The sequence below is a fragment of the Rattus norvegicus genome, chromosome 15 (assembly GCF_036323735.1).
Source record: "Rattus norvegicus strain BN/NHsdMcwi chromosome 15, GRCr8, whole genome shotgun sequence".
In the NCBI taxonomy this organism is placed as follows: Eukaryota; Metazoa; Chordata; class Mammalia; order Rodentia; family Muridae; genus Rattus; species Rattus norvegicus.
The window spans coordinates 30,632,000-30,644,456 of record NC_086033.1 but is presented as its reverse complement, the minus strand read 5'-3'; the positions used below and the strand labels follow the sequence as shown (position 1 = coordinate 30,644,456).

At 40.8% G+C, this 12,457-nt stretch overlaps 1 gene segment (V, D, J or C); it reads right to left on the bottom strand.

The window, feature by feature from the left end:
* Positions 1-744: 744 nt before the first annotated feature.
* On the bottom strand, positions 745-1,255 carry LOC134482111 (T-cell receptor alpha chain V region CTL-F3-like). The segment is given in 2 exon segments: positions 745-1,057; positions 1,204-1,255. Coding segments are annotated over 2 exon segments (354 nt in total).
* Between the last annotated feature and the right edge of the window lie 11,202 nt (positions 1,256-12,457).

Here is a 12,457-nt window from a genome sequence, read left to right as displayed (position 1 = left end):
GGAGAAACATGTCATTGGTGGTGATCTTAGAAATCTCAAAGCCAAAACCAGGCCCAGTTCTCCCTCTCTCTGCCCCTTGCTTGTTATAAGATGTAAGCCCTTAGCTACTGCTCCAGGGCCATGCCTGCCTGCCTGCCTGCCTGACTGACTGATTGACTGCTACACTCCCCATCATAATGGTCACCCTCTGATACTGTGATTAAACCCTCAATTAAATGCCCTTTTTGTAAATTGTCTTGATTGTGGTGTCTCTTCACAACAAAAGACAAAGAACTGAGACGGGAATAAGGAGGGAATCTTTGAAAGATGTACCTAGGAGAGGAAGAATGTACATAACGTATGGAGTGAGACTGAAGCAGATTTTGAAAGCTAGAGTCTATGTTCTTCATTTGTCATAAATTCGTGGGGTAATAACAGACGATCGTTGGAAAACTTAAATCACTCAATTTTGTAAGACAGCCAGGTAGAGCTAAGTTCCATGGTAGGGTTTCCCTGGAGGTATTTTCTGGGAGAGGTCTGGCGCTATTTCTGGGGATCAAAACCTGGGTTCTTACTAGCATTGACATCCATCCTATCTTGTCAAAATAACCACAAATACCTACATTTCTAGGAATTTGACCTGTGATTTGTAGGTATTTTCAGACAGCTAGGAAAACAATCGCTTAGCCAAAGCACATAGCCTCCCTCCCCCGGCCTTCCCTCTCCTCAGCCCTCCTGCACCCTTGGTTCATGTGCAGCTTCCCCTGCCGTCTCCCTCACTGTGTCTCCACAGCACAGTAGTACAGGGCAGAGTCTGACAGCTGTGCTGAGGGCTTCTGCAGACGGAAGGAGCGGCTGCTCTTATGGAGAGCGGCGTGGAACCCTTCGTGCTCGGTCCTCTTGTTGTCTGTAGAGCTCCTCAGGAGTAGCCGAGGGGCTTCACTGAGATATTGCACATACCAGAACAGGGTAGGAGCTGAGTAAGTAGTCTGATAGGTGCAGTTCAGCATCACAGGCGACCCCTCTGTGAGAGTGACCAGGCCTTCTGTCTGGGTCACTGAGTCTCCATTGCTCCTTCCTGAAAATAAATAATAAAAATGAATAAATAAGTACAAAAATGCATAAATACAGAGGAATTACTTTTTTATTTGAGAAGCAACACTAAAGACTTCTAGAGTTGTAAGAAAAGGACATGATTAACCCTTAGAGTTGAACATAACTTACGGAGCATTAGGAGGAGCACGAGAACAGAGCAGGTGTCAGGAAGCATGTTCATAGAAGAAATGACACTTGGTCCTTGAGTGCACCAAAGTCACAGGGCAAGTCCTCTGCAGGATCTCCTCAAACTCCTCACTCAGAGACAAGGACCTCTGTCTGCACAGTGAGTCTGTCACATTAAGTCACCATGTGAGTGAGATATTAACCACATCTGAAGAGGCAGCGCCCTCTGCTGATTTCCCTTCAACCTGCACCGTAGAGGTCTGCACAGCACATTGTAAATAAACTTGGAACCTCACCCAAGAGAGGCAGGTCTCAAGTCCCTGGTGGATGCCTGAATTTACTAGTGCTACTGAACTATTTGTATCCTACTGTATTTAGTGTGGTGAGCATACATAAATGAATATACACAATCAAATATACCTCTGATAAAATTTATTTACCTTTTCTCATTTTATTAGTTCTTAGAGAATGTTATGCAACGAAGCTTGATTGTATTTATCTACTCTTTCCAGTCTAATCCAGTTCTGTGTCCCCAGCCACTTTCTTTTTTTTATTTTATTTTTCTTGGATATTTTATTGTTTACATTTCAAATGTTATCCCACTTTCCCCTTCTCCCATATTCCCCCCTTTGCTTCTGCTCACACTTCCACCCACGCACTCCCACAACAACACCATGGCATTCCTCTACATTGGGGAAACAAGCCTTCACAGGACCAAGGACTTTTCCTCCTATTGATGGTGGACAATGCCATCCTCTGCCACATATGTGGCTGGTGTCATAGGTCCTTCCTTGGGTAGTCATTGGTTTGTAGTTTAGTCCCTGCGAGCTCTAGTGGGGTCCTGATGGTTGATATTGTTGTTCTTCTTATGGGGCTGCAAATCCCTTCAGCTCCTTCAGTCCTTCTCTAACTCTTCCACTGGTAAAATAAAATACATCATATTTTGTGTTACAGGTTCTGATGTCCATTTAGTCTCGATATGATGCCTTCAGTGGAGGGTAGACTATGCACCAGGAGTTGTACCTTAAAAGGAAACAAGTGGAATTCCTGGTGGAATTTTGTTTTACCTGATTCTTTGCAAGTTTTATGTGTACTGTCAACCTCTCTGAGTTCATATGTGCAGCTGCCCTGCTATGTCCAGAAAACACTGCTTCCTTGTAGTCACCCAGCACCGATGACTCTTACTGATTTCCACATCCTCTTCTTCAATGACCTCTGAGCCTAGGGAGGAGGTTGTGGGATACAGATGTCCCAAGAGGAGCTGAGTCAGCTACAGTCTCTTCTTCCCTGAAGCATAAGAGTTCTGTTCTCTGATAATCTTCATGTGCAGCAACTAGGGAAAGGATGGAATTATATTTCAATTTTTTAAATGAGGGAGGATGCAGGAAAGTGTCCTAAGTTGTTTGAGTGACTTGAATTTAACATTCTTATTTTGTAATTTTATGTCTACATTATAGCTGGCTCTTGAAAATTAGCAACTGACAAATGCTACCCTGGAAGGTGATACAGGATGTGGATGGTACTCCAATCCCCATGGCAGATTTGAGGACAGGCTACACGCCCCTGTGGAGCAGGGTGCACTTGATACCCAGAAGTACATGGCTTAGTCAACAGGCTGACTGTCTGTGATGAACATGGAGAAGTGTTTGGCTTTCATTTCCAGTGTTTGGGTCTATTTTCTTTCCATATTTTCATATTTTAATGAATGCCAATGATGAGCATAGAATGCTTTCCAGGTTCTTTCTTATACCAAGGGAAGTAGAGAGAGGCACTGTCTACATAAGTGCAGTTGATGATGGCACTGGATCCCTCCTGGACTCTGAGAATGGAAGGAAGCTTCTCCACCTGCTCAACTTGGCTCGTCCCTATGTAGAGATGGACAGAGAGGAGGAAGATGTGAGGTCATCCTTTTCCAGGATTCTCTTTGTTTACAGTAGCTAAGGAAAACCTGAGTAAAATTGTGGTCCCACAGATGTCTTAGAAATGCCCACTAATGATTCTCTGGCCCTAGAATATTAACTCAATAACTAGATACAGCCAGAAGAACATGAATAAACTAAAAACATATGTCTTCTTTGTTCTTCCCAGGTTGTGATGACTGGCAGGTCACCTACAGTTATCATGATGTTCTTTCTCCCTAACAGTTCTAGTGCTGCGGTCATCCACTCAGCCACTGAGAAAAAGGTTTTGCTTCTGCCTCAAGCCTTCACCATCAGCATACACAGAAGTGAGTTCTCTGCATACTCCCCAACAGTTGAGATTTACAACCATCTTTTAGCTGCATTCCTAGCCAGTCAGTACTTAATTTACGTGCTCTCTGGCCTTCTGAGGGATTCAGACACATTCAACAGCAATATGTCATATCAAGTAGGTTTTAATATTGAAAGATCAATAATGATACTTGTGTGCAGTAGTGAGGTTGTTTCCTATTTTTAAATCTAATGCATCCTATATAATATATTTCATATGCAAGGGTATATATGTGATGTTTTCATATATAAATATGTAGATGTGATATATTCCTAAATAAGGTGTGTGTGTGTGTAATATTATTTCTATCTAGTACTGTTTTACTAATCCACTCCCACATCACAGAATGCTTTGATCGTTTATCAAGCAACTCTCCCTTTTCTTAGAGAAAGATACTTAGGTGTATGTTAGTTTGTGGGAGTTACAGAATCCAAGAAATTTCTTTCACAGGTCTCTTATGAGCTTTCTGTAGCAAGGGGACAATGTTTCTGCTATTTCAGTGAATTCTTGCTGACATTAGAGATAGGTTTTTATACTTTCATCTCACTTACAGAGAAGTAATCGTGGAATCAAATATGGATAACTACTCTTAGGAAAGTTCTGAGAAGTCATTTGACCTTGAGGATGGCACTGTCCATTTCACTCACACCCACAGCATCCAGTGTTGGGAGGCTGAATTACTGATAGAATAGCAGCGTGGATTCCACAGAGAATGTGCAAAATCTTACAACAAACCCAGGTTTCCTCCTTCCTCTGGACCTTCCCAACATACTTCCAGTCCTTTCTAGCAGATTTCCTTCTCTTTGTGTCAACTCTGAATATCTGTAAACACTGAGAACCCAGGTTCCATATAGGCTTAAACAGCAGACAGGACATCTTCACTGACCGTCCTGTCTTCCATTTCTATTTCCCTAGTAGCATCCCCATTCCTATAACAGAGCATTTACCAAGCCTGTCCTCTCACTTCTTCTCAATTTTCTAGGGACTTGGCCAAACTTGATACATTTCTTTCCTCTCTCACCTCCACTCCTTTGTGTGAAAGGCCAAGAGAGATACTCCACCTGGGAACCTGGTAGTTAGACTCACCTGGAAAGAAAGTAGCCCATCTTCCCTTGCCTTCAGGTTGTACGATGCTATTTCCCAGTTTCCTCACAGCCCTAGAGCAGATCATTTGTAGGAACCTGTCCTTACTTTCTACTTCCATTACCCAGGGACCCCACCAAATCTGCAGAGGAGCCAGCTTCCCTCATTGCTGTGTATCCTCACTGCAATGATTCTAGTCCATTCCCTTTCCATCCCGTCACCCTCTAATGCATACAAACACTTTCTTATCCCAGTGACCACACTGGCAGGAACTCACATAAGTTATTCACATTATCCTTTCTATTCTCCATTACAACCTCTACATTCCTATTCTCAGCTTGGTAACAACCAGCTTACAGGTCTCCATCTTGACATTCAGTCACTGGACCCTATGACTCTTGTTTTGGATGCAGGGGCCCAAGCCCTTTCATCCCATTCTCCTCACATGTTTTTGTCTTAATGCAATCTACTTGTAGAACCCTCTGCTCACAGCATACCCCCTACTCTTTTTAGTTCTTATCTGTAGGTATGTACAGGATCCCTTCAGCTTGTTAATTAATTCCCTCACAGGCTTTTCTTCTATCCCACATCTGCCACACACTGACCCACAGAAGCACTCCCTATCAGACAGTCAATGACAACCATAATTTACTAAGACCCAAATAGTTCAACAGAAACCAAAAGAAGGAAATATACACTAAACAAAGACAAAACTGTATATCAATGCACTGAACCACAATCATTCTACCGCTCAAAACCTGGACATAAACATAGTCATTAATAGTGAGGACACTGTGTCTTCACCAAAACCCAGTAACCCTACTAAAATAGATCATAAAATGCAATGTAGCTGAGTCACAAGACAAGGAAATCAAATGGACATTATGAATTTTCCCAAGGACCCTAAAGAACATATGAATAAATCCTTTAATGAAGTCTGTGCAAACAGAAACAAGCAGTGGACTGAAAAAAAAAACAATTTCAGACATGCAAGTAGAAATGGACTCACTAAAGAAAATTCAAACTGAGATAAAACTGGAAATTAAAAATGTAGGGAGTCAAACTGAAGCCTCAGGGGCAAGCTATACAAAGAAAGCAGAAGACATTAAACAGGAAATCTCAGGCACTGAAGATAAGGTAGGAGAAATGGAGACTGCAGTCAAGGAAAATGTTAAATCTGGAAATAATTATGGAACAAAATATCCAGGAAATCTGGACACAATGAAAAGACTGAACCTACAAATAAAAAGATAAATGAAAAAAGAAGAAACCCAGGTTAAAATCATAGAAAATATTCTCAGCAAAAATATAAAGAAAAATTTCTCTATCCTAAAAGGAGGTATCTATCAAGATACAAGAAGTATACAGAACACCAGAAAGACTGGACTGGAAAAGAAATTCTCTTATGACATTTAATAATACAATCAATGACCTTACAGAACAAAGAAAGAATATTAAAAGTTGCAAGGAAAAAAGAGTAATTAATGCATGGATGGTTCAATACAAATGTAAATCAATAATGTAACCCAACACATAAACAAACTAAAAGGTAAAAACTACATAACCCCATTAGATGCAGAAGAGACCTTTGACAAAATCAAATATGTGTTGCGGGATATTTGATCACACTGTGACCCTCACGATAGTCTGAATCTAATAGAGAAGTGTGGAAAAGTCTTGAACTCATTGGTATAGAAAAACACTTTCTGGTCAGGACATCAATAGCACAGTTGCTAAAAACAATAATTGATAAGTGGAACTTCATGAAACTGAAAAGCATGTGTACAGGCCATAGGCACCATGATTATGATTTGAACAATATGGGACTTTATGGAAGGAGAAAGGATCACTACCAATTATACACATGATATAGTACTGTCTTAGTCAGCGTTTCTATTCCTGCACAAACATCATGATCAAGAAGCAAATTGGGGAGGAAAGGATTTATTTAGCTTACACTTCCACATTGCTGTTCATCATCGAAGGAAGTCAGGACAGAGCTCAAGCGGGTCAGGAAGCAGGAGCTGATGCAGAGGACGTGGATGAATGCTATTTACTGGATTGTTCCCCTGGCTGGTTCAGCTTCTTATACAACTCAGGACTACCAGCCCAGGGATGACATCACATAGAATGGGCCCTCACACCCTTGATCACTAGTTGAGAAAATGCTTTACAGTTGTATCTCATAGAGGCATTTCCTAATTTCCTTGAGAGGCTCCTTTCTCTGTGATAACTCCAGCTTGTGTCAAGTTGACACGCAAAAGCAGCTAGTATAAGAACTTATATCTACAGAATATAAACAACTAAAAAGTCTACTCATCAGGAAAAGAAACAACCTAAGTAAAACTGGGTATGATCTAAACAGAATGTTCTCAAAATATAAAACACAAATGGCTGAAAAATATTTAAAGAAAATTTCAACATCTTTAGACATCAGGAAAATGCTAATTAAAACCTCTATGAGATTTCACCTTACATCAGTAAGAATGACCAAAATCAATAAAATAAATACCTTACGTGAGCGGAAATGTAGTGTAAAGGGAACACTCACCCATTGCAGGAGAGAGTGATAACTCTGATAGCCACTATGGAACCAAGTGTGACAATTCTTCAGGAAGAGGGAAGTAGACGCACTTCAGTACCCAACTACCCCACTTTGGGCACTTGAAGGACTCCGTCCTACTACAGAAAATCTTGCTCAGCCATGTTGACTAGTCATAATAACTAGAAATTGGGAGCAGCCTAGATCCCAGGATACGTAATGAAGATGTGGTACATTTACATAATGAAATATCACTCAGTATTAAGCTATGAACTTTACAAGTAAATGGTTGAAACTAGAAAAAAATCATCCTGAGTAAGGTTACACAGACCCCCAAAACAAATATAGTGTGTATTCGCTTAAATGTGGATATTAGCTTTTAAGTCTTCAACAGGCTTCCTACAATCTTTACACCTACAGAAGTTCAGAATAAGATAGTGATTAGGGTAGAGGGATTTTTTTTTCCTGAGTAAAGGAGAAATAGAATAGATAGTAAAAGAGACAGAGTGAGTATGGAACAGGAGGATTAAACAGGAAGTAGGAGGGGTGAGAGGATAAGGGAGGGGACAGAGGAAGAGAAACTAAACTCCAACTGAGACGTCATATGGAACCTACTACAGAGGAAGCTTCTTAATAAATACATACATCTGCGTGTGGGTGTGCATGTGTGTGTAAATGGAATCTAAATGAAATTATCAAATAATAGGGAGACAAAGAACCAACTAGATACCACTTACCAACAAGTTAAACTACCAGTTCCAAGAATGGGTATCATCTGAGTCATTAGCCAAAGGTGCCCCATGGAAATATTTAAACAACTCAAGTAATTTCCTACTTTTCAAGATGATTGATTTCTCTCTAGCAACTGATGGTAACACACTGTTGTTGAAGAAAATACTTACACATCCCATTAAAAATGGAAATTCAGGCTGTTGTCTAACTAGAGTTTTTGCCCCTGTGGGCTAATAACGTTCATGGAATAGAGAAGTACTCTGAACACTGCCAGAGGAGAGAGATAAACACAAACACAGCTCTAAACACTTTGACCTACAATGGTGACCTGCCTAAGTCATACACTAGTGCAATAATGCCACAAATGATACTGGACTACCTCTGGATGGAACTAAGGCCCACTCCATGAAAAGGAACCTATGCCTCACTGTTCTCTGGTGGCCAAAACTTGAGACTAGATAGGGCATAGACCTTGGAAAAAACAAATATTGTTCTCCTAAAGATAAGTATCAATATAATGACTTCTGCTATAGCCATAGATCATTGTCTAGTTTGGACATAATTAGGGAAGCATCCCCCGTAGTAGATGGAAACAGAGAGAACTACAACTCCACCACTGGAAAATGCACAGAAAATGAGAGACTTTGGTACTCCCAGCGCTAAATTGAATGTTTCCATTGAACTTCTTCCCTCAAGTAATTTTACAGAAGAGAAAGCAGAAAGATTGTAAGAGCCAGTGGACATGGAAGGCCTTTTAGAACCAATAAGAGTGATTTACCTGTGAGCTCAGTAATAAGGGCAACCTACACAAGGCCTGCACAGATCAAATACAGATAGAGTTTCACTAATGACAGGAGGAAATGGGCATGATGCTCAGGCCTAAACAAGAAGTCTCCAGTTGACAATGTCACAAAGAAGAACTTAGTTTTCTCCAAAAGAGTTGGACTGTGTATACAAACCACACTTGAAGGCGACCTCATGTCCAGAAGTAGATGGCAAACTCAAATAAATTCCAAAGTATTTTCAGAAATATTTTTATCCTCTCAGGATGTTCTGTCTGGGCATTGTTTACCTTATTTGTCACTTCCTTGTACACGATGGTTTTGAATTTTGTGTTTTTATGGATTTTTGTATGTGTACATGTCTCTGCGTGTAGGTGCTTCTTATGTGTTTCTTTGGTTGTGTTTTTTTTTCTGATTGTTTCTTTTGTTCCATTCTGATATGTTTATTTGCTTGCTTGTTTTCTAAAAATAGAGGGAGGTTGTAGAGTTCTATGTGGGGAGGTGAGGAGGTACTGGTAGGAGATGACGGATGCAAAGCTCTGGTCAGGATTTATTACATGAAAACCACATATCTTCAATTAAAAACAGAATAACAGTTGTTCAGTCTGTGACTTGCTTGCTCCAAGTGCCCATGTTACACAGATTGGAGCTCTTGTTTCTAGTTAATAGACAGATTGGACCATGTCCTTTCCAGACCCAACATACATAGCTGAAAATGGTGGATTTAATAAAAGTTGGTGGTTCCTGCAGGAGTGAGGTGGAGACAGAAGCCTAATGCCTGGCTGGAGGATACCTCCTGGTTCTAGGCAATGACAGAGGCCCAAGATGAGGAAAGATTCACTTTTTGAATTGAGCCTCCTTGAAGAACCACTGTGGTCTGTGATTCCACAGGACTCCATGCTGCTGTTGGAGGTTCATGCTGCTGTCCGAGGCTGCAAAAAAGCCTGAGAAACATGAAGATTTACAAAGTCTGTACTACTGCTTGATGCCTTGGTGAAGTCCTCCGGCTTTGCTCCCTCGTGGAGCCATGTTGATGTGAGCGGTACATGTAAACCACCAGAGACCAGGTTGAGGTTCCTCGACTATGCAGTCACTGAGAGCCATGAGTTGGTCACTGGTCCTGATATACCCAAGGTCAGTGTTATGTCTTCACCTACGTTACTACCAAAGCCAGTGCTGCCTGAAGTCATGTTAATGTCTAAGGCTATGGGAGGTGTTGGCCCTGTTCCTTAGTGGCAGTCGCACAGAGGCACTAGCTATGGATGATGGAGAGCTGACACCACCCCTCCCGGGCCCACAGCACTGCAGTATGGGAGGGTAAGGAATGGGAAAACTAACTCCAGACACCTCATAGCTCTCTTCAGATGATGGCTTTTGGCATGGATGCAGGAGGAGGAAGACTCTTTCTCCTTTTGGGGTATTGCCACTAGGAATTTGTCGATGCTTTGGTGATGATATGGACCATACAAAAGGGACATTTCCCCCCTTTTATGTGGGAGGAGGTCAAGAGGAGAAGGCATGGCTATGAGACAATTGAGAGGTGAGCATAGTCAGGGCATATGCTGTGAGATTCCTAAATAATAAACTAAAATTAATAATAATATTAAAAGTTCATTTTATATCTTGTCTAGAAAACATCTAAAATGGCTATCTGTAGTCCTCTAGCTCATTTGTTTATGAGACAAACTCTTTCAAGTCAGGGCTAATCAGGAATGGAACTAGGACAAAGCTCTATTGGATCAGTTAGGAAGCCTGTTCTGGGTACCACATTTTTGGACCATGATTCCATGTTTAGATCTAACCTAATTCAATAGCCATATCCTACCAAGAATCTATGGTTATGGTCGGTGTTTGCTATTTGTGAACTCTCTGAGATGACTGAATCAATAATTCTTACCGTAAAGGCTATTACTCTAGTAACACCACTTCTAGCTATGCTCACAGAAATCTTACTGGCAATTAGGAATTGTTTATTGTCTGAGAAGCTCAGAAAAGTCTATATTTAAAAGGCATGTAGTTGCAATAGGGATGGAAGCTGTCTGAATCACAAGGGGGTCAGTCAATCTGTGAAGCTCCAGAAAGAAAAGGTTTCAGCCAATCCATCACCATTGTAGCCACTCAGCTGCAGTTGTAAAGGGAAAACAGCAATAGACAGACAATACCTGAATGTATAAGGCTGGATGGTTTCCAGTTCCTCACAGAAAGTGGCAAGGCAGGTGTTTTCAACTGTGCAATATAATCTGCCAACACTTGGGGAAAATCAGTTGTTAAGATTACATTTAATTATTTAATTAAATAATTTGTCCAATATTGTATGTTATTGGGGAGGTTTTCACTTTTTATTTTGAAAGCACTGTTTTAATAAGGTTTTGCATGTGTATACTTAAATATATGTAGATATATAGATATACTACTTATAGATATATAACATGTTATATGAAAATATATTATTTTATGACATATAAACATTTTGGTAGATCCATTGCTAAAAGCAGGACTGTGATAAAAGTTGCAAATAAGGTCTCTGTAATTTACAATTTAACTTTTGGCTTTGATTCTTTCTAAAGCAAAATATTTTTTATAATACATAATTAAATGTATTATATTTTTAAAATGCAAAAACAATAGAAATGATGTCTTGATTTAATAATAAGATTTGTTTGTCTTGCCTCTTGATGACTTAATTTATTATATCTTCAGGAATTAGTACTCTTTTTTTTTTATTATTAACTTGAGTATTTCTTATATACATTTCGAGTGTTATTCCCTTTCCCGGTTTCTTGGCAAACATCCCCCTCCCCCCTCCCCTTCCTTATGGGTGTTCCCCTCCCAACCCTCCCCCCATTGCCGCCCTCCCCCCATAGACTAGTTCACTGGGGGTTCAGTCTTAGCAGGACCCAGGGCTTCCCCTTCCACTGGTGCTCTTACTAGGATATTCATTGCTACCTATGGGGTCAGAGTCCAGGGTCAGTCCATGTATAGTCTTTAGGTAGTGGCTTAGTACCTGGAAGCTCTGGTTGCTTGGCATTGTTGTACTTTTGGGGTCTCGAGTCCCTTCAAGCTTTTCCAGTTCTTTCTCTGATTCCTTCAATAGGGGACCTATTCTCAGTTCAGTGGTTTGCTGCTGGCATTCGCCTCTATATTTGCTGTATTCTGGCTGTGTCTCTCAGGAGCGATCTACATCCGGCTCCTGTCGGTCTGCACTTCTTTGCTTCATCCATCTTGTCTAATTGGGTGGCTGTATATGTATGGGCCACATGTGGGGCAGGCTCTGAATGGGTGTTTTAATCTTGGCCTCTCCCTTCCCTGCCAAGGGTATTCTTTTTCCTCATTTAAAGAAGGAGTGAAGCATTCACATTTTGATCATCCGTCTTGAGTTTCGTTTGTTCTAGGGATCTAGGGTAATTCAAGCATTTGGGCTAATAGCCACTTATCAATGAGTGCATACCATGTATGTCTTTCTGTGATTGGGTTAGCTCACTCAGGATGATATTTTCCAGTTCCAACCATTTGCCTACGAATTTCATAAAGTCGTTGTTTTTGATAGCTGAGTAATATTCCATTGTGTAGATGTACCACATTTTCTGTATCCATTCCTCTGTTGAAGGGCATCTGGGTTCTTTCCATTTTCTGGCTATTATAAATAAGGCTGCGATGAACATTGTGGAGCACGTGTCTCTTTTATATGTTGAGGCATCTTTTGGGTATATGCCCAAGAGAGGTATAGCTGGATCCTCAGGCAGTTCAATGTCCAATTTTCTGAGGAACCTCCAGACTGATTTCCAGAATGGTTTTACCAGTCTGCAATCCCACCAACAATGGAGGAGTGTTCCTCTTTCTCCACATCCTCGCCAGCATCTGCTGTCAC